The sequence below is a fragment of the Zeus faber genome (genome assembly GCF_960531495.2).
Source record: "Zeus faber genome assembly, chromosome: 16".
Lineage (NCBI taxonomy): Eukaryota > Metazoa > Chordata > Actinopteri > Zeiformes > Zeidae > Zeus > Zeus faber.
Genome location: NC_137202.1, coordinates 27,720,647 through 27,744,053, shown reverse-complemented (window position 1 = coordinate 27,744,053; position 23,407 = coordinate 27,720,647). Strand labels below are relative to the sequence as shown.

General features: G+C 48.9%; 1 protein-coding gene across 1 annotated transcript; it reads left to right on the top strand.

Annotated features, from left to right (window-relative positions):
- Nucleotides 1–9,085: 9,085 nt before the first annotated feature.
- Nucleotides 9,086–22,046, top strand: LOC307242137 (high-affinity choline transporter 1-like; the record flags this gene model as incomplete). The annotated part of the gene is made up of 9 exons (XM_080016472.1): nucleotides 9,086–9,266; nucleotides 11,311–11,378; nucleotides 11,766–11,817; nucleotides 11,956–12,111; nucleotides 14,522–14,670; nucleotides 15,925–16,068; nucleotides 19,815–19,968; nucleotides 20,566–20,783; nucleotides 21,495–22,046. 9 exons carry the CDS (start codon nucleotides 9,086–9,088, stop codon nucleotides 22,044–22,046), a joined length of 1,674 nt encoding a protein of 557 aa, XP_079872598.1.
- Nucleotides 22,047–23,407: the final 1,361 nt, after the last annotated feature.

Below are 23,407 nucleotides of genomic sequence, written 5' to 3'. Positions count from 1 at the left end.
ACTCACTTCATTGACACGCTTCTCTCAGCTAAGCAGATGAAATAACTCAACGGAACAATAACCGCTCAGCAAACCCATTTAAAAGAACCTGCACTCGCCGCATGACAAGTGCCCGTTGCATTAGCGAGTTTGGTTGAAATCCCGGATGAGGGAGGCATCCAGGATCTGTCTCCGAGGGACCCAGGAGCGTTCCTCCAGGCCGTATCCCTCCCAGTCCACGAGGTACTGGAAGCCCCTCCCCCGGTGCCACACGTCCAGCAGGCGCCGCACTGTGTAGGTCAGGTGGCCGTCGATGGTGAAGGGGGGGTGGTGGGGCCTCGGTGGGGAGGGAGAGAGGGCTGGAAACCACTGGCTTGAGCAGGGATACATGGAAGGTAGGGTGGACACGGAGGGAGGGAAGGAGACAGAGGCGTACGGCACAGGGGTTGATGATTGACTCAACCCAACATACCGGGGAGCGAGTTTTCCGGAGTCCACCTTGAGGGGCAAGTCCTTTGTGGAGAGCCATACCATCTGTCCGGGGTCGTATGTAGGTGCGGACACACGCTGCTGGTTCGCCTGCCGCTGGGACCTGGCAGAGGCCTGGAGTAGGGCAGAGCCGGCCCTCCTCCACGTCCTCCGGCAGCCACCAATGTGGGCCTGGACGGAGGGTACGGCGATCTCCGCCTCCTGGGCAGGGAACAGCGGGGGTTGGTAGCCCAGAGAGCATTGGAAGGGCAACAGGCCGGAGGAGGTGTTGACCAGGGTGTTGTGGGCGTACTCGGCCCATGGCTGCTGGTCGCTCCAGGAGGTGGGGCTGGTGGTTGTCAGGCAGCGGAGCATGGCCTCCACCTCCTTGTTCGCCCGCTCCGTCTGGCCGTTGGTCTGGGGGTGGAAATCAGAGGACAGACTGACCTGTGCCCCCAGGGCCGAGCAGAAGGCGCGCCAGACCTTGGAGGTGAACTGGGGACCTCTGTCCGACACCACGTCTGCCGAGATGCCATTGCGGCGGAACACCTCCGCCACCAGCAGGTCTGCGGTCTCCCTCGCCAATGGAAGCTTGGGCAGGGCGAGGAAGTGGGCCGCCTTAGAAAAGCGGTCCACCACCATGAGGATGGTAGTGTTGCCCCGGGATAGTGGGAGACCGGTGACGAAGTCCAGGGCAATGTGCCCTGACGCCGAAACGAGGACTGGGTGTCAGGGAGCAGGGTCGTCCACCAGCACTTCTGGCAGCCGACGGCCAGGGTGCGGGTGATCCCGGGATGGCAGCTGAGGCGGGAGGCATGGGCCCACTGCATAACCTGGGAGCGTGCGGAGTCAGGGACGAACAGGCGGTTAGGGGGTCCGGTACCTGGGTCGGGCTGGTGCTCCTGCGCTTGGGTGACGAGGGACTCGATCTCCCAGGTGTGTGTGGCGGCAAGGCACAGGGGTGGAAGGATGGGTTCAGGCTCCCCTGTCTTCTCCTCTGGCGTGAAGACACGGGACAGGGCGTGAGGTTTGGTGTTCTTGGTTCCTGGGCGGTAGGATAGGGAGAAGTTAAACCGGCCAAAAAACAACGCCCACTTGGCCTGCCGGGAGTTGAGCCGCTTCGCCGTCCAGATATAGGCCAAGTTCTTATGATCGGTCCAGACGACGAAGGGGTGGATTGCTCCCTCAAGCCAGTGGCGCCATTCCTCCAGGGCTAGTTTGACAGCCAGTAGTTCCCGGTTACCCACGTCATAGTTGCGCTCGGGTGGTGTGAGCCTGCGGGACAGAAAGGCACATTGGTGGAGCTTACCATCGGTTGGGGAGCGCTGAGAAAGTACTGCTCCTACCCCCGTGTCTGAAGCATCCACCTCTACCACGAACTGGAGGTTGGCATCGGGCTGGGCCAGGACTGGGGCCGAAGAAAAGCGGGTCCTGAGGTCGAGGGACGCGGCCTCGGCCGCGTGGGTCCACTGGGAGGCCACTGCGGTGGAGGTAAGGGCTGAGAGGGGAGCAGCGATGCAACTGAAGTTACGGATGAAGCGCCGGTAGAAGTTTGCAAACCCGAGGAACCGTTGGAGCTGCTTCCTATTGGCTGGGGTTGGCCACTCCACCACGGCGGCCACCTTCTTGGGGTCCATCTCCAGCCTCCCTCGGCCAATGATGAACCCTAGGAAAGAAATGGATGGAACATGGAAGACACACTTCTCGGCCTTAAACAGACGGTTTTCCAGGAGGCGCTGCAGCACCAGGCGTACATGCTTTACGTGGTCTGAGAGGGATTTGGAGAAAATCAAGATGTCATCGAGGTAAGCAAAGACAAATGAGTTGAGCATGTCCCGGAGGACATCGTTAATTAGGGCCTGGAAGACCGCTGGGGCATTTGACAGACCAAAGGGCATAACAAGATACTCAAGGTGTCCGAGCGGGGTGTTGAATGCGGTCTTCCACTCGTCCCCTTCGCGGATGCGGACCAGGTGGTAAGCGTTGCGGAGCTCGAGCTTGGAAAAGTAGGTGGCACCCTGGATGGGGACGAAGACTGAATCCATCAGGGGCAAGGGGTACTTGTCTTTGATCCTGATGTCGTTCAGTCCCCTGAAATCAATGCAAGGACGGAGGGTCTTGTCCTTCTTCGCAACGAAGAAGAACCCTGCGCCTAGCGGAGAAGACGAGGGGCGAATAATCCTGGCAGCGAGAGAGTCGCGGATGTAAGTCTCCATGGCCTCCTGTTCGGGCCGGGAGACGTTATACAGGCGACTGCAGGGGAGGGGGGCGCCTGGCAGGAGGTTGATTACGCAGTGGTAGCGGCGATGAGGTGGTAAGGATAGCGCCCCCTGCTTGCTGAAGACCGGGGCCAGGTCAAGATATTGCGATGGAACCAAGGGCAGGTCAGGGCTCTTGGGAACCCCCGGCGGCGGGGTTGAGGCCGAGCAGAGGCAGTGGGCATGACAGTGTGTGCTCCAGGAGCTCACGCTGCCCGAGCGCCAGTCCATCTGAGGGTTGTGGGTCTGGAGCCAGGGGTACCCCAGAACCACGGGGTTCAGTGGGGAATCAATGAGGAGAACCTTCAAGACTCACGGTGGTTGCCGGAGAGTAGCAGCTTGAGGGGAGCTGTCTGGTGGGTAATCCGGGTCAGATGTGACCTGTTCAGCCCCTTTACCTCGAGCGGTGCGGGTAGAGGGACGGGTGTCAGCCCTAGCTGGAGTGCTAGTCCCTGGTTGAGAAAACTCGCATCCGCCCAGTAATCTATGAGAGCGGAGGAAGAGCGTGTTATATCTCCCCACAAGAGGGTAACTGGGAGCAGCGGACGGGAGAGAGGGTTGGCGCTGGAGCGACAGGAACGTAACCCTACCGAGGAGTCGCCCTCTCGCGGGCAGGTGGCCCAGCCGGCCGCAATACATTACATTACATTACATTTAATCATTTAGCAGACGCTTTTATCCAAAGCGACTTACAATTGTTCAAACACCGACGGACGCAGCCATCAGGAGCAATTAGGGGTTAATTGTCTTGCTCAAGGACACTACAGCATGCTAGCAGGAGGAGCCTGGGATCGAACCAGCAACCTTTAGATGACTAGACCACCAGCTCTACCGCCTGAGCCACCATCCCCCACAGGGGGATGGTGACATAAACTAGGAATAGGAACTTGGAAGGGAGCCAATAGCGCTACAACTCGGGGAAAGCTAGTTGACGGTCTGGCAAGGAATGGTTAGGAAGCTGGGGCTAAATACTGTGGCAACTTGGTCGCTATACAGACAGGCGCCGGTCTGTATAGCGACCAAGTTGCATTGGCTCGGCATCGGAGAGAGTCGGAGGACTTCTGAGGTGCCCAAGAGTAGCGGGCGCTGGAGACCGTGGCGTGGCCGCCCAGGCGGGAGGCACGGACTGGAGGCTCGCCCCCTCCCTCTCGCGCTGGTGCTGGCGGGAGGCACGGACTGGAGGCTCGACCCCTCCCTCTCGCGCTGGTGCTCCCGTAGCCGGTTGTCCAGGCGGATTGCGGTCTCTACTAGCTGGCCCAGGTCCGTGGGCTCGTCCCGCCGCGCCAACTCTTCCCGCAACTCCTCGTTCAGGGCGTGCTGAAACACGTCCTGCAGGGCTCCGTCATTCCAGCCACTTTCCTCGGCTAGAGTCCGGAACTCGACGACGAGGGAGGCGACGCTACGGGAACCCTGGCGGAGGGAGAGGAGTCTTCTGGCGGCCTCCTTGCCGCAAACTGGGTGGTCGAAGACTCTCCTCATTTCGCGGGTGAACAGATCGAAGGAGAGACTCACGGGCCCCCCCTGACTCCAAACCGCGGAACCCCAGCCGAGAGCCGCCCCTCTCAGGCAGGAGATGAGGAACGCGATGCGGGCACTATCGGAGGCTTGGACGACGGCCACTGTTGGAAAACCACCGCGCACTGCACAAGGAAGGCGCGGCAGGTGCCGAAATCGCCGTCGTAAGGCGCTGGAGCCGGAACGTGGGGCTCAGGGGGGACGAGAGAGGCGCTGGGAGCCCTGGTTGGGGAAGGAGGGCGGGTCGGAGGACTAGGGGGGGGGCACGGGGGCCGGAGGACCCTGCAGGCTGCTGACGGCCGCCGAGATGGTCCGGAGGTGTTCCGCGATGTCCCAGACGGCCTGGTCATGATGCCCAAGCAACACTGCTTGGTCCCGGAGTGCGCGGCGTAGCCCTTCTGTGTCGGCTGGGTCAATGTTTTCCTGGCCAGACCGTACTGTCACGACCAGAACTAGGAGGGACCGAAACGCACGACACAAGGAGACGGGAGGCAGGCAAGGGATGTTTATTAGCCGGGACGGTGGAGCCGGCCGGGGGGACCCGGTCGGGTGGGGATGGAGCAGGGCAGGGCAGGGATGATGATGACCAGGAGATGGAGTCCAGGATCCGGGTGGAGAGACGGGGAACCAGGCTGGATGGAGATGGACGGAGAGCCTTGGTCGACGAGCGGAGACAGGCAGGTAAACCGGGCTGGCTGGACTTGGAGAGACAGACTTGGTCAACGAGAGGAGACAAGCGGATAGGAGAGACAACAAGACATAAACTAGGAATAGGAACTTGGAAGGGAGCCAATAGCGCTACAACTCGGGGAAAGCTAGTTGACGGTCTGGCAAGGAATGGTTAGGAAGCTGGGGCTAAATACTGTGCAGGTAATTGATCCCAGGTGTGTGCAATTGGGCTTGAGTAGGGAGCTGCAGATGGGGCAAGGGCGGCCTCTAGTGGCGCTGGGAGGCCGTGGGCCTAACAGCAGTGATTATATTCAAATCTTGTTTTGTTCTCCGCTGAGTGTGTTGGAACTGTGAATATATTGGCTGCCGAATTCATTCTTGTTTATCGCTGCTATTTATCTCCAGTGGCATCGCCGCTACCTGATTTATCACACTTTCAATACTGCCACTGCGTAGCATGGACCCATTGATCGCCCTTCCTAATGTTTTAGTTTTCTATTTTTCGAGAATAAACTTTGTGCCTTTTGAGCCGACGGGCTCCCGTCCTCTTCCTTCTGGACATATTCCTGTCGTTGTGGTGGCTCAAAGTAAGAAATAAATAATATATTTTATATGACATTGGCGCGATACTTCATTTGGCACTACACAAGCATGAGGGGTGGTGTGACCCTCAAGGTCGGTGCTTCCACAGTCTTTAGATAGAAAGAAAAACTGCTGCTGTGCACCACCTCAGTGTCAGTCACCGAAGAGTTAATTTGGTAATAATTTTGGTATTCTCACCGAACTTTCTGCCTCTCCATGGAAGAGGCAGAAAGTTCAAAGAAAATACAGACACCGATAACAATAAAAGTTGTCCAATAAAGGAAACGCTGCAGTCTACTATGGCTCGGTCATGTGATTTTGAATATCTGTCGTTGGACAAATTGAAGCGGAAATCCATGAGAGCGTCTGCGTCGGGTGGATTGCACAACAAGTCCCATAATTCTGTTAAAAACGACAACGTTTTATTCTCAACCTCAACACATCTCACCCAGCTCTGCCCTCACGATGCTTCGTCTTTTTCGATCCCTTCATTTGTTTTATTTTAGGATGGGGATCATTTTATTCCTGAGAGGGTGCTGTTGTTATTTGTGAATTTGAATACATATCATCAGTTTAATGACAGCTACTTGCTACGCCGGTTCATCAGATCCACCGGGGCGACGGAATATAGCAGAGCACATACATAATGCAAATACGTTGAATGGGTGGCTGGTTATTAGTCCCAGCTAACAAAAGTGTAAATCACTGGATCTTTTTCATCAAAGAATGTTACGGATTACCACTTTAAACTTGGTCTGATTTCAGAGAAAGTTCCCCAAAGCAATCCATTTGTTTACCACCAGAGGGCAGCACCACACAAGCGTTTGATCCTGTCTTTTAAGATAAGATAAGATAAACCTTTATTAGTCCCACACCGTGCATGAGGAGGGCAGGCTGGAGGGGCGTGCACGAGGAGGGCAGGTTCTTCAGGTAGAGTGCAGTTGTGGAAAGTCATTGCTTATCACTAGTATCATTCCCAGCTGCTTCGTTCCTTGGAACAGCAAACACCCGGCAGTTCATTCATTCATTTACCTGCTTAAGCCTGACAGTCTCACCCAAGCCCAGAGGAAGGGAGGGATCTCTGGGCGTACTGGTGGAAACGTGGGTAGGGTAAGTAGCCTCTGCCTGAAGTATTGACGGAGACTCCCTGTTTGGCGATTACTGGATTAGTTTGTATTAAGGATGTTTTACTTCACAAAATGAGCTGTAGGCCAGAGTTTGGGATGAAGAGAAGGTGTCCTGAGCTGACTCTGCCTCCTTGGACCGGGCCTGTGCATCCCCCACCCCAGGCCCGGTCCAAGGAGTGAACCCCCTGAATCAAATACTCCTGTCAGGGAAGAACCTCATTGCTTCATTGATCCCTGACCCCCCCTCCCCCCTTCTTTTTCTTTTTTGGGCAAAATAAAAGAAACCAACCATTTTTAAACTGAACGCTGTCTTTGGCGATTTTAATCCAAGACGGCAGCCTCGGTACTGGGCTCTCTGGATCTTGGTTTAGTTTCCAGCTCCCCTTTTTGACCACACTCGGCCGACAAGAACCTTCAAACCACCGACTGCCCACTGGTCAAACTCTTCTGCAGTTTGTCATTGATTCTGAGAGTTTTACAGCGCTTTTAGTCGGTGGAGCAGCAGCTCTGTATGGAGCTCACCTTAGGAGATGCCGGGGGAAGCGCGCGGCAGCCCTCGCTAAGCTGAGACAGCGGGGATTTCATACTGCGCTCCCGTCAGTCCAGCTGGTGCATGTCCGCTCTCTCTGACGGACAAACTACTGCTCCTCAACAGAGCAAACCCGGACTTGAGCAGATCTGCTGCCCTGTGCTTCACCGAAACCGCTCTCCATCTACCGGGCTTCACACCCCTCTGAGCGGACCGGGACACGGAAGTAAGTGGGGGGGGGGGGGGACTTGGCATCGGAATTTGCTTTCTCAGCCACGAGCTGCCAAAAAACAGACGGCACATTAAATGTCCAACCAGAGACCATAATACACTGGACCACTGCTCTACAGTATTAAAGGGCGCCTATCGCTCTGTCCCCCGAGCAGCTTTGGGACTCTCTGATCACTGTCTGGTTCATCTTCTCCAGACTTGCAGGTAGGAACTCAGATCTGCTAAGACTGTGAAGAAAGGGACGACGACGCAAAGCTGGAGTTACAGGCCGCACAAACACACTGACACTATGACCTTGTGCACCAGCTTTTGTGAGAACGTGTTTGCCGACTCAAACCTTCTGCACATACAACAATAACCCCTGGTTAACCTCCTTTTTGGGCTCCCTGGGGCAGCTGATCTGACACACCCCCCTGCAGGTACCTGCTGTTCAATGTGCAAATCTTGTGATTATAATATAGCAATATATGATATCATCTCATAGAGATTTATTTTATTTCCCTAGTTTCTCACTTGTATGGAATATGAAAAATGTCAACTTAACTCAGAATTAAAGCTTTATTTTGTTTCTCCTCAAGACAACGGTGCACGCAGGCTCCTGTACCTGTCTATTTATTATTGTTTGTGTCCTACATGTATGAAACAACATCTTTAAACACAACTGAGTTAAGGGAATGTTCAAGTCCTTACTCCGTACTGTTCCAAAAAAAACCTGTGCATCCCCAGTTAATGATTCGACAACAAACTCTTGTGACAATGTTTATAGACAAACAAATAAAACGAAACATGTGGTCAGTCATTAGTCAGCTTCCACAACCATTATCTCAGTAACACAACATTCTTGACTAATTAACTATTAAGATTCCTAATTAACTATAACATGATTTCAACACTCACAAAAAGCCTGACAATCATTATCTCTGACCTGGTTTTATTACACATTATGGGATATTGTAATCTTTGACAGTCACGGTTTCCCGGTCGGCCACCAAACGTCAACCTGGACGCATACAAGTTAATGCATTTAATTTGTGCATTAAATCTATTATGAGTAACTTTGCCAAATTAGGTCATATCGTGATTACAGTCGTCATTGATTCGGACTGAACACAAAGGAAAAACTGCAGATGCAAATTATCCAGGTGGGTTTCTCCCTTCCAGGCCTGTCATGAGACCGGCCCTCCATGGGGGGTCTGCCTTGATCAGAGGGGGACAAAAGAGGTTATAGGTAAAGCAGAGGTGACCCTGCTGTGTTCCACTACAATAGCAACACTGTGTAACATGCAATGATAGTCGTAAAAACTAGAATTTTTACCTTCTATAGTATGGTGAGAGAAAAGCTGCTGTAACACGCAGATTACACAAAGGCTGAAGTCCACAAATCACCAGGAGAACAATCACATTCAGCCTCGGTGATCGCCGAAGATGATGACACAACTTGATAAACTGGCACTGCTAGTCATCTGAAAACAATTTCCCTCAAGGGATTAATGCATCTCATACAATTACATTCATTTTACATAGTTGAGGAGCTGCCCTTCTATAAACATTATGCTGATAAACCTCCAGTATACAATATGACTCATGAAAAACGACATTGCAATCTTAGATCTACCTCCTTCCTACAAAATAACTAAAGGCGACTGAGAAAGCATTTGCATTTTCTTACCTCTTCAGACACTGTGACTTTAGCTGGAGTCAGTCAGTCATCCATCATCTGGTCCATCATGGCTCTGAACGTCCCAGGGGTCATAGCGATGGTCTTCTTCTACCTGCTGGTCCTGGGAACCGGCATCTGGGCTTCATTGAAATCCAAAAAAGAGATGAAGAGGTCGGCAGACCAAATAGAGATGACCCTGCTGGGCAACCGTAGGATCAGCCAGCTGGTGGGAATCTTCACCATGACAGGTCAGCTTTCCGATCAACCACACCTTTATGTTGCTCTATTCTTACTTTCTCAAGGTTCTGTTCGTCCTTCTGAATTCCATATGGCGGAACTCATTTACACTGCTGAAGCTCCAGGTTCTACTTCCACTGCTGCTGAAGAATTGACTTGACAAGTAGAAGTAGTGATGGTGTGTAGTCGTGTGAAGTAGTGATGTACGGGCCAGTTGATCCGGATCCTTCTTTGGGTTTCGACTTCAGCTGTTCCATTTATCGTCCGTGTTTAATGACGCTTGAAATGTGTTCATCCTATAGTTGAGTTTTTTTGTGTCCTTCTGCTTGTTGGTGGAAGTGAATTGTCTTGATTCTGATGTCCTTGGACAACTCTTCGGAGGAGCCATGGTTGTTAAGTCCAGGCAGAACAGCCACCACAGTCGGATAATTTAGAAGAAATGAATAGTTCAACCCTGAAGTAACAGTCACCTGACGCTGCAACTTCTAAGTAAATCACCTAGGTCTGAGCGTTAGTTTTCATATTTTTTGAAAAGTAACAATAAATAATACAGGAGGATTTCCAGACTTTTTCACAGGGACTTTATATTATGTGGTAACTGTAAAATAATCCAATAGAGAGTGATCTTGCTTTACATTCTGGAAAAAACTGCCATGTTTATCTCCATACAGTTTAGAGGTCAGGTCAGCTTCACTCAGGCTACGTTCACACTGCAGGCCTTAGTGCTCAATTCGGATTTATCACTCGGATCCAATTTTCTTGTTTGGCTGTTCACATACATTTTTAAATGTGGCCAATATCAGATTCTGGTAAACTATAAAACGTTTAAAGAGTATGCATACAATCCAGACTGGTCAGAGAGCTGGTCATAAGTTAGAATGGTCGTTAAACAGGTAGGTCGTTAAGTGAGGAGTACCTGTGTTACAATATAGAAATGATGACAATGTCAAAATATTGAATATTTTTAAAATATTTAATAAAATTTCCATATTATAGAAATGATGATCTGTGGTTCAATGCCAATTTTGACTTCTTTATCGCCATTACCGATAACTTTTACATGTTCCATATACCTATTTTGAATTTAATAGGAATTATAGAACCCTTATTAATCAACGTTTGTACAAAAGATTATTCAAAGTTTTAACAAGTTGCTTTTGGAAAACAAAGGACTGCTGCTCATTCTTCTACCTATAGATGACAGGAATAAAAATTACAATAATAATGTCAAAATATGATTTACAGATTGCTGGAAAGTCTGGGCGTGGCACCCCTCATAAATGCATTTTAGCTGCACCCGCTCTCTGCAGAAGATCCTGCAGCGCTGCCTTTGAAAAAAAATAAAATAAAAATCTTTTGGTCGTGCAATTACCACCAGCTCTCTGCAGATGCGAATAATTTCACGCCAACTGCGTGTGGACACTATCTGCAATGAGGCTGATTTTCATAGAAGGAGGCCAATGTCACACCAAATGTTTGTTTGTTATTTAAATACGTGCAAATTGCACCAGTGCACCTAGACACAATTCGCGTTGCAGTGCAGTAAGCGGTGCATTTCACCGTATGCGTGGGCTTTGTCGATTAGACGCTCGCTTTTTCTGTTATTTGTGCCGGTTTAGTGGTCGCAAAAGCCGCACCATTGCTTTGTGAATTCACCCCTCAGTGTCAAATGTTACTGCTTGTGGCTTTAATTTTAATTTAAGCACGTTTCTGTACGTGTTATTATACTGTCTTATTCTTATACCGTCATTCACCACACCATCAACTACCTTACTTATATTGTCAAACTAGTTTCATGGTAGTTTGTGCAAGAAACCACAACTGCAAACGTACAACAAACATTCCAATCGCAATGACCTACATTGCAAGACCTCTGCTACGAAAGCGAAGAAGCCTCATGGAGGAGGAGCAGGAACGGCTGTCGGTTGTTCTTGTGCTGTTTCTATGGCTTCCTTTATCAGTCGAATTTGTGACTCACCGTCCATTGTTACTGCTTTTGGCATTAAGTCTAATTTAAGCATGTGTGTTGGTGTGTGTTGTTTTACTGTCTTCTAGCTACGTGGATCGGAGGGGGCTTCATTAATGGACTAGCAGAGGCAGTCTACACCCCCTCACTGGGACTGGTACAGGTCGTCATCATCTCGGCAGGAAACATTTCCTGTTTAATTATCTGTAAGTGTAAGGACTCAACTCGATAACACACACACACTCAAATGCCTCAGAATTATTTAAACATGAAGTCAACTTTTGAAGAGTTACTGTGGTGTGGGGATGGTGTGGTTTAAGCAGCCACACCTGTCTTGCGTCTAGGTAGTTTGGCCCGGGATCAGAGGTGGCTGTACGCCTGTTGCTCATCAGAATAATCAACAAGCAACAGGTCAATCACCCATCCCCACACACGTGTAGAGCCTCTGTCATGACATGTGTCTACTGCGCCTTGCTTGTTATACTTGCCACTCGCTACAATATAGTGGTGTGTTTTCAACATATCTGCTTGTGTCTCTGTGAAGGAGGGTCCTGAAAACGCCAGTCGGGTGGCGTGTGCCAGGTGGAACTGCCACAGTTACTTTTGTGTCTCTCCAAGATTTGCAAGACGAGCGATCTTCACTCACAAATATTATTTGGAATAAGATCGCTAGTCTTGCTTCAATGTTAATTGAAAGTCTCACAAACAAAATGCTTGGTCTATGTTTCATTAAGGTGGACTTTTCTTTGCCAAGCCGATGAGAGACAGAAGATATGTGACCATGTTGGACCCTTTCCAGATCAAATATGGAAAAGTAATAACAGGACTAATGGCAGTGTCATCACTTGTAGCTGACGTCGTGTGGCTGCCAGCAACACTTATTGGGTTAGGTAAGCACTAAAATGACCAGGTACAGTGTGTAACATTTGTGAAGGGACTTGGCAGAAATCGAATATAATATTCACGAGTATGTTTTAATTAGTATATAATGATGAAAATAAGAATCATGTTTTCGTTACCTTAGAATGAGACGTTTATATCTACAGAGGGAGTGGGTCCCCTTCCACGGAGGCCGTCATGTTGCGCGACCATGTTTCTACAGTAGACCAGCACATACAAACCAAACACTGGCTCTAGAGAGTGCTTTTCACGTTTTCGCGGCACCTGAAGGCCACCGTAACTCGCCTACATCATTGGAAAGGGATAGGTGAGGGGGGTCGGGGGGTTGTTTCAATCTGCAACCTCATCGCTTGATGCCACCAAATTCTACACAATGCACCTTTAAAATAAATCTTGTAACACTTGCCAGAAGGGGTTTAATTTAGTTATTTGTTATACACTCAGTGGCCACTTAATTAGGTACAACAGTGCACCTGCTTGTTAATGAAAATGTATAACCATTCAATCATGTGGCAGCAACTCGGAGGTTCGGTTTCTGTTCAGACCAAACATCAGAATGAGGAAGAAAAGTGGTCCAAGAGACTTGGAATGAAGATTTGGTGGTGGGGAGTGGTTTTGGCACCATCTGCAGCTAGGGAGAGCCAGCACTGGCAACCGGCAGGGGACGCAACTGCAGGAGATTGGGGTAATAAGCAGATTTTTGAAAAGCTGCTGTGGTTTCACCTCTGTCTCCCCTGACAGTGAGGCTGGGATCCCGTTCCATGGCAGAACGTTTGTGACCAGGACGTTTGTCTGAAAAGTCAAATGTCTTCATGTCTGTCTAAATAAACTGCTCATCTGAATTTTGACCTCAACAATCTCTAGCGTTTAATGGGAATGGTGGAAAAAAAATAAATGTTGTGTGAACGGTAGTTCACAGTTGATGGATTGAGAGATTTATGTTAATTAAAGATTCTTCTTCTTCAGCAGTAGCAACCCTGCTTTTAATGACAGTTCAGAGGAGAACGTCCAGACTGGCACATTACATTACATTACATTTAGTCATTTAGCAGACGCTTTTATCCAAAGCGACTTACAAGGGAGAATAACATTCAAGCTACATTGCGACAGAGACATTAGTGTAACAATAAATACTGCTAGGTAGTGCAAAGTAATTGTAGGTTAGGACAGGAGGTACTCACTGAAGAGCTGGGTCTTCAAGTGCTTCTTAAAGACAGAGAGGGAGGTCCCTGCTCTGGTCATTTTTGGCAGCTCGTTCCACTAATGTGGAACTACAAATGAGAATAACCTGGATTGCCGTGGTTGTACGGCCGGCAGAGCCAGGCGACGCTCATTTGACGAGCGCAGCATCCGGGGGGAAACATGTGCTCTTACAAGAGCATTTAAGTAGGTGGGAGCATTCCCAGCAATCACTCTGTAGGCCAGCATCAGAGACTTGAACTTGATGCGAGCGGCTACAGGTAACCAAGCGGCAACAGGTAACCAGTAGAGCTCGATGAGCAGCGGAGTGACATGTGCCCTCTTTGGCTGGTTGAACACCAGTCGCGCCGCCGCATTCTGTATCATCTGTAGTGGCTTCACCGCACAGGCCGGCAAGCCTGTTAAGAGGGCGTTGCAGTAGTCGAGACGGGACATCACCAAGGTTTGTACCAGCAGTTGAGTGGCATATTGGGTCAGGTACGGCCTGACTTTTTCGATGTTGAGTAGTGCGAAGCGGCAGGACCGGGAGACGGCGGCAACATGGTCCAAGAATGTCAGTTGGTCATCAATAATGACACCAAGATTCCTTGCAGCCGTGGTAGGACAAGAGATAGAGAGTCGATTTTAATATCAATGTTGTGATAAATACCTTGTTTGGCCGGGAAGACCAGCAGTTCCGTTCTCGCCAGATTTAGTTGAAGATGATAATCCTTCATCCATGTGGATAAGTCAGCGAGACAATCCGAGATCCGCGTCGAGACAGTGGGGTCGTCGGGCGGGAAGGACAAGCCATGTGCACAGGTTGAACCCACAGAACCAGGCATTTAAACATTGATGTCACAAACGTCTCTTTTTACATTATGGCCCTGAATGGATGTCAGCTGTGGGTGGGGGGAGCCAGCAGTGGACGCAAACTTCACCGCGGATACAAGTGATGTTTGATAAGCCAAAGTCCAGATGCTGCTGCAGAATAGGTCCCAAAAAACAATGTCTTACCTGCACTTACTAACTTCTTTAAAAGAACTAGGATCATGATCGTGTGTGTGTGTGTGTGTGTGTGTGTGTGTGTGTGTGTGTGTGTGTGTGTGTGTGTGTGTGTGTGTGTGTGTGTGTGTGTGTGTGTGTGTGTGTGTGTGTGTGTGTGTGTGTGTGTTTGTGTGTGTGTGTGTGTGTGTGTGTTTGTGTGTGTGTGTGTGTCAGGCTCCAGCATGAGTGTCATTCTGGATTTACCCTACACTGTGAGCGTCTGGATCTCTGCTACAGTGGCCATCACCTACACCCTGCTAGGAGGGCTGTACTCTGTGGCCTACACAGACATCATACAGCTCATTCTCATGTTTGCCAGTCTGGTGAGTCTCATCAGAGGAGGTGGAATGACGTATTTGGGTAACCTAACCAGACCTAAAGTTTCATTTAAATAAAGCTTAATAGATACAAATCACAAACATTCTAAAAACATACACAACCTATATGTCAATGACTCGTGCATTTGTGAAACTTGCAAATGATGCAGCAGATCTGTTAAAAGTGTGATTTAACAGCTGAAAACTGAAAGTGGCCAAGCTGGTGAGCACTGACATTTCGCTGCCATATTTGCGTCATTCACACTTGGGCATTCATAAAAACGCTAATCTAGAACCATATTTGTGACCCACCGCAGCAAAACCAGATTTCTCACGCATTTCTTAAATCGCCACAATTCGCCAAATAAGTTGAAAAAACCTTTCTAGGGGGAAAATTAGATTTTTCCAGATTTGTGTTTTTTTTTTATCTCAGCGTATTTTCACCACCATTTTGATTTATAAATAGCAGATAAATGTTAAACCGTCGAGTTAAAAATTCCCATTAGATTACATGATGAAACGCACTTAGTGAGATGCTGAACAGCGTCTCGGCATGTCGAACAGCACCATTTGTGGGTCACATTTGTCTTTCTGTTGCAATGAAAAATTATATAATACGGAGAAAAATTGTTGAATTGCAAACAACAATGCTAATTTTGAAATCAAAATATCGGTTGATAATTGATCATATACAGTTTACCCAACGTTTGATCACCTTGTGAAAAAAATTGTGTTGTTGCATGGTGAGGTATTTGCATTTCAGTGTCAGAACAAAGTTCTGTGGGCAGACTTTAAACAGAAATGCAAAGGCAATGTTTCAATTCGTCAACAGCTTTGGGAGTAACATTATCCTAAACCACTCATATTTCCCAAACAATTTTCTTTACATCAAGGACAACTCAGGTGCTTCTAAAATTGTTTCATTCTTTAGAAACATAAGCAAAGACTTTCTCACACAAAGTGCAGCATTTACCTGGGAGCACAGCTTGCTCGCTGTTATACCACATGTAGGACAGATTCTTCTGGTCTGTGAATACACTTTCCCCACCAGTGCAATGGAACCCCCGCATCAGTATCTGTGCATTTCCTGTCAGTGTATCCAGTACAGAGACACTCAGAATCTGCAAATGTAATGTTTCTATGGACATATAGTTAGCATTCACAGCTTTAGGGAACAATTATTTATCCTTCAGATTATGATAAAAGGTTTCATTACAGACACTTCAGGTAAGCAGTTACATATTGTTTGTCTCCATGCAGTGGCTGTGCGTTCCCTTTGTGATCATGAGCCCTGCTTCCTCTAACATCACCAATATGACGCTCTCCAACGCCTTCCACACCTCCTGGCTCAGTACCCTGGACACCAGCACAGCCTGGATGAAGATGGATACTTTCTTAGCAATGGTGAGAAAGCTTCTGTCAAAATGTATTTTAGATGTATGAATACTCGAGCACCGAATGGCAAGTGATACCCAATATCAGTATATGTGGATTTAATATCAAGACAAAAAACATAGTGTCTCGTCATATCTTCACTGTCATTACTCTGCCTCTGTCAGTAATGTGCCATGAGGTCTAGGTAGGCGGTGGCAAAGCAAAGGTTTTGATGCGCAGCAACTTAATGACTGAGTCTCTCGCCCAGGTACAGATTTAGGGAGGGAGATGGAGTCTTTATTGCGGTGGGTTGCCGACATCGCAAGTTTTTAGTGCAAGCGGGAACAGAAGGGCTCACTGGCCAAAAGGATAAATAATAAACAATAATAATAAGAATAATCAGTCTGGCGCAGGAGGAATGACACTCCACACTGCCTCCGGGTCGCTGATGAGCCCGTGTGCCGATCCCCTCTGCAAGACAGACAAACATTAAGGAAACTCCCTGCCCCAGATTGGACCAGACAGCGCTGTGCGGGTGCTGATTCGGTTGATTGGAGGCAGATGTGCAGCCGCGGCAAGAAAACCACGCTGCCGTCTGCAGCGTAGCTAACCATGCCCCTTGGTGTCACGACCAGGGCTAGGAGAGACCCAAACGCACGACACGGGGAGACATCGGAGAGAGTCGGGGGACTTCTGAGGCGCCCAAGAGTAGTGGGCGCTGGAGACTGGGGCGTGGCCGCCCAGGCTGGAGTCTCTCCCACTCCCTCTCGCGCTGGCGCTCCCGTAGTCGGTTGTCCAGGCGGATGGCGGTCTCCACCAGTTGGTCCAGGTCCGTGGGCTCGTCCCGCAACTTGTTGTTCAGGGTGCGCAGAGATGGTCCAGAGGTGTTCCGCGATGTCCCGGAGGGCCTGGTCATGTTGACCAAGCAACACTCCTTGGTCCCGGAGTGCGCGGCGGAGCCCCTCTGTCGGCTGGGTCCATGTTTTCTTGGCCAGACCGTACTGTCACGACCAGGGCTAGGAGAGACCCAAACGCATGACACAGGGAGACGGGAGGCAGACAAAGGATGTTTATTGGCCCACACGGTGGAGCTGGCCGGGGGGACCAGGTCAGGTAGGGATGGAGCAGGGGTAGGCAGGGATGATGATGACCGGGAGGAGGGGTCCAGGATCCGGGTGGAGTGACGGGGAACTGGGCTGGATGGAGAAGGACGGACAGACTGGGTCGACGAGAGGAGACAAGCAGGTAAGGGGAAGACGAAACAAAGAGACAGACTACAGACTTGAAACAAGCACTAGGAGCTAGGAATGGAGCCAGTAGCTGTACAACTCGGGTAAGCTAGTTAACGGTTTGGCAAAGAATGACACGGAAGCTGGAGACTAAATACTGTGTGAAGTGATGCAGGTAATTGATCCCAGGTGTGTGCAATTGGCTCAAGGGAGGAGCTGCAGATGAGGCAAGAGCGGCCTCTAGTGGTGCTGGGAGGCCGCGGACCTAACAGTACCCCCCCCCTCTACGGACGCCCCTTGGCGGACATCTGGAACCGGAAGGGCGAGTCCGATTGAAATCCCGGATGAGGGAGGCATCCAGGATCTGTCTCCGGGGGACCCAGGAGCGTTCCTCCAGACCGTACCCCTCCCAGTCCATGAGATACTGGAGGCCCCTCCCCCGCCGCCCATCCAGCAGGCGCCGCAATGTGTAGGCCGGGTGACCGTCGATGGTGCGGGGGGGTGGTCGAGCCTTGGCGGGGAGGGAGAGAGGGCTGGAAACCAGCGGCTTAAGCAGGGACACATGAAAGGTTGGGTGGACACGGAGGGAGGGAAGGAGACGGAGGCGTACGGCACTGGGTTGATGATTGACACAATGGGGAAGGGACCAACATACTGGGAAGCGAGTTTTCGGGAGTCCACCTTGAGGGGCAAGTCTTTTGTGGAGAGTCATACCATCTGTCCGGGGACGTATGTGGATGCGGGCGCACGGTGCCGGTTCGCCTGCCGCTGGGACCTGGCGACCCTGGAGTAGGGCAGAGGGGGCCCTCCTTCACGGATGTGGGCCTGGATGGAGGGTACGGCGATCTCAACCTCCTGGGCAGGGAACAGGGGGGGTTGGTAGTCCAGAGAGCATTGGAAGGGCAACTGGCCAGAGGAGGCGTTGACCAGGGTGTTGTGGGCATATTCGGCCCATGGCAGCTGGTCGCTCCAGGAGGTGGGGCTGGTGGTTGTCAGGCAGCGGAGCATGGCCTCCACCTCCTGGTATGCACGCTCCGTCTGGCCATTGGTCGGGGGTGGAAACCGGAGGAGAGACTGACCTGTGCCCCCAGGGCCGAGCAGAAGGCGCGCCAGACCTGAGAGGTGAACTGGGGACCTCTGTCCGACACCACGTCTGCCGGGATGCCATGGCAGGAGCAGGTTCGGTCTCCCTTGCCGATGGTAGTTTGGGCAGGGCGAGGCAGTGGGCCGCCTTAGAAAAGCGGTCCACCACCGTGAGGATGGTAGTGTAGCCCCGGGAAGGTGGGAGACCGGTGACGAAGTCCAGGGCGATGTGGGACCAAAGACGAGTCGGAATGGGTAATGGGCGGAGGAGGCGGGGTCGGGTGGAGGTCTTGGACTGGGCGCAGGTGGGGCAGGCAGAGACGAAGGACCGGGTGTCAGGGAGCAGGGTCGGCCACCAGAAGCGCTGGCGGACGACGGCCAGGGTGCGGGTGATCCCGGGATGGCAGCTGAGGCGGGAGGCATGGGCCCACTGCTGAACCTGGGAGCGTGCGGAGGCAGGGACGAACAGGCGGTTAGGGGGTCCGGTACCTGGCTCGGGCTGGTGCTCCTGAGCTCGGGTGACAAGGGACTCGATCTCCCAGGTGTGCGTGGTGGCAAGGCACAGGGGTGGAAGGATGGGTTCTGGATCCCCTGTCCCTTGGGACAAGGGGGAGACGAAACAAAGGGGAAGACGAAACAAAGAGACAGACCAGAGACTTGAAACAAGCACTAGGAGCTAGAAATGGAGCCAGTAGCTGTACAACTCGGGTAAGCTACTTGATGGTCTGGCAAAGAATGACTGGGAAGCTGGAGACTAAATATTGTGTGGAGTGATGCAGGTAATTGATCCCTGGTGTGTGCAATTGGCTCAAGGGGGGAGCTGCAGATGAGGCAAGAGCGGCCTCTAGTGGTGCTGGGAGGCCGTGGGCCTAACACTTGGTCCGCCACAGTGATGTATCGCATTAGGCCAACTTGAAATCATTGATAACTAGACTGCGATGCATTATAAAAGGAGAGAGAACAACATAGGCTAAAGTCTACCACATAATCCTGTGTACACCTGCAATTATTCAAGCACAGAATCAGTTGATCACTTTTAACCTATATAGCTTAACAATAATTTATCCTGTGCGTCGTATCATATTTCTATATCTGACATATCTGTTTTATATTTTTGGCTATTTGTAATATTTTATTTTTTATTTTTATCGTATTTTCTTTTATTATTACTTTTTATTCTCCCTTTCTTCCCAGACTGATGAGCTTGTTATTTTTTTAATGCTTATGGTTTGTACAGAAGTGCACCAAATCTCACCAGAGTAAAATTCTCGTATATGTAAATAATCCTGGTGAAAATAAAAAGATTCTGATATGCACTCTCCAATCATAATGTACATTTACACAAAAAAAACACTTTAGTCCAAAATGTTATTTTTATTATACCTGAGTTGGCACTACTGTACATTTTAAAGACTTGGATTGAGTGGTCAAGAGTGGAAAACTTCTAACTTACTTCTTTTGAAGGCTCTGGGAAGCTCCTGCTACCAAATTGCGCACCAAAGGACCTTGTCTGCCTCGTCCTCAAAAACAGCCAGGATCAACTGTTACGTTGCTGCAGTCAATACAATAATATTTGCAATTCCACCAACTATAATTGGAGTCATGGCTGCATCTTCAGGTATCAACTTTTAGACACCACAGAATGCTATAGAATTAGATGTAAATGCTTAAAATGTTTTTTTTTGTACGATAATGGCTTGATAAGTAATTGTAATATATTATTAATTTTTAATTATTTAAGTTCTTAAATTGAGTTTATGAATTTTTTTCTTGTTTTGTTGCTTTTTACATTTCCACACACAAATTATTATTCAAATGGTTCTTTATGGAATCTGTGATCGAAACTAGTGCTTTATCCTCCACCCCCTTGACTCTTCTGCTTCCTTTCTATTCCTTGAGAGATTCCCCAACAAACTTAACTGACACTTCTATAATACTACTACTCACATAATGGTGGAGGTATTCAGACCTTTTACCGGAGTAAAAGTATAAAGGCACTGAAACAAAATTACTCTTGTAAAATTGGGCTCGTTGATTTACATGTTGCTCGTTGATTGCTTTAACGAACAACAGGCGTACAGCCACCCTGATCCCGGGCCCAATTACTTAGACCCACTGTATAATGTTATGTGACGGTGGAGTTTCTATAGAGCAAACACTGCTCAGCTATTTGCCAATTTGATCCGTCTCAAGACTTCTTCTATCTGTACCTCAGACTGGAGCCAGACCTCCTACGGTTCTCTGTCTCCTTTTGAAAGTGGACAGGCTGCTATGATCCTGCCCCTCACCCTGAACTACTTCACCCCCTCCTACATCTCCATCATCGGCATCGGAGCTGTGGCTGCTGCTGTGATGTCATCAGCTGACTCAGCCTTACTGTCTGCAGCCTCCATCTTCACCTTAAGCATGTACAAGAACATTCTGAGGAACCAGGTGAGGAAAAACTTAGCAGGTCTACTGTAGAAAATAATATTTGAAACCTTTTCTTTTCAATATGCAGTACATTTTTCTCCTTTTTATTCTACTATCCTATTTGTTATGTGAGCTGCTATAACACTATGCAACTAACACTACGCCTATCTATCTATCTATCTATCTATCTATCTATCTATCTATCAAGTTCAAGAGATTATTTGTCACATACATATACATATGGTCATACATATATGCAGTGAAATGTCATGACACCCGGTGATTCCGCACAATAAGCTGTAAAAATACTAAAAAATACCAAAACGTGCGTAATCAACATCTATCTATCTGTCTATCTATCTATCTGTCTGTCTGTCTAGTAAATCTATCTATCTGTCTGTCTGTCTAGTAAATCTATCTATCCACAAATCAGTTTCCAGAGTTTCACTGGAAGGTCTTTCTGTCAAGTGATCAGAAATGTATTTCAACAAGAAATCACAAAGTGACAAGTCACAAGTGCGTCAGGAATTCAAGCTCTGTAAGAAAATGAAGGTGCAGTACCATTAGTGGACACGGGGGCTCCTCTGTAAAGTCGTAGCCCAGGTTTTTCAATGTCTTGTAGGATCTGCTGTGTAGTAGTAACACCCGATGTCACAGCATGGGGCACAAAGCAAAGCAAAGCAAAACAAGCGTCTATTACTTCATCATGTCTTGGTTTCCCTCTCATTTCAGGCATCCCAGAGGGAGCTGCAGTGGGTGATCCGTGCTGTGGTGGTCGTGGTTGGTGTCGTTGGTACATCACTGACCATCTTCCAAAATAGTTCTTTGGCGTTCTGGTTCTGTAGTGTAACTGTGGCATACATCTTAATTTTTCCTCAATTGGTTTGTGTTCTTTTCTTCACGCAATCAAATGGATACGGGGCTATTATGGGATTTGTGGTGAGTTTGTTGTTGAAAGGCTTGTGCGGAGAACCGCTGCTAGGAGTGCCGGCTACCATCCACCTCCCAGGAGACAGACTGGAGGATGGTGTTCAAATCCAAAACTTTCCAGTAAATACTATGTGCGCGCTATCTTCCATAGCCTCCATCTCTCTGTTCTCCTTCATGGCTGCACTGCTCTTCAACAAGGGCCTCGTCCCTGAGAGATGGGACGTGTTCAAAGCCAAAGTCCAAGACTCACTACAAACAGCAGCAGGTGGCACGATGGAAGACAATGGGAAATTGGATGAAAAGGATCCCCAACAAGAGGCTTCAGAGGCAATGATGGAAAGCCGCTGTTTATAGGTAATTGATATAATATAATGTAAAGAGCCCGAAGGATGTCTATGACTATATAGTTGAATGTAATGAAATGCGAGTAATGGTGTTAAGTTTTAGAACACAATACACCTTATGGAAGCAATTTTCAGGGGTTCCAGTCCATAGGGCTGATATTCTATTGTTTTGGTGTTGGTTTCCTGATTTTCTTTCCTCTGAAATGTTTGTGCAAATTCCCTTGACGATGTTAAATGACAGAGAAATACAATTTTGCAAATGCAGAGTCACTTGAAATTGCTTCTCAAATCCAAAATGTAATTTACCAAAACTACATTAGTGGACAAAGTCAGACAGACACGTTCAATTCTGGTCAATCATATAAACAATATAGCTGCCATCAGTCCTCAAGAACCTGAGTTTTTCCATTTCTATGACCAAAATCATGTCAGCCTTCCATCTCTGGAAGAAAGGGGGAGAGGGTAATTTCCATTCCCTCAAAATTTGTCTTTTGGAGACAGTCATCCCCTGCATAAAAGACTGTTGCCTGGCTGTAGGGAAGCACAGAGTGGTTTGCGAGAGTTCTGCCTGGAGTCAGAAGTGTTCTTTAAGAGATCAAAAAAATTGTTTTCGTGGAAGGGTTTCAAAGTTACGAATTTTGGGTTGGACATTGTGTCTATTTTGTAGGTAATAAAAAAAAAATGTGAGTGAGGCAGCTCAAATTTCCCTTTCTGCTGACTGAATGATGCAACACCGTCCATCCAAGTACAGGTCTTCAATAGAAATGAGACCCTTCCCCCTCCAGACTTGGTTGGTTTTGTCTGACCACGAGGGTGTGAGAGAGAGTGGTTGAAACAAATTGGTGTTTGCACAGAGGTCTCTGGTGGACTCAGAACACTTCCAACCTGATTTAGAATTCTGACACAGATTCTCAAATTAAAACTAAGACTTTATAAGGTCCCAGTTTACAGACTAGCATAGGTGGCACGAAGCAGGTGGCAGCGGAGTTGGCCTCCATACTTAGTCACAAAGGGGCCAGGTTACCCTGAGCCCCCTGTTGCCAGAACATAAGAGCCTTAACATTGGCGGCCCAATAGTCGTGTCTGAAAACAGGTAAAGGAAGCCCTCCTTCACACTTGGGCTTCTGCAGGTGGATTTTTGAAATCCTGCGCTTCTAATTGTTCCATAAGACCAATAGTGGACAATTCTTTGAAGAAGGCTAGTGTGAGTAAAATGGGAAGATTTTGGTAAAGATAAAGAACCCTGGGAAGAGAAACCATTTTAATTCAATTAATACGGCCAATCAAGGTAGGGCTCTGCTCTGTTTGAAGTTTGAGATAAATGACACAAAATTTTGTTGAAATATTAGTTACGGATCTTTGTGTATTGTC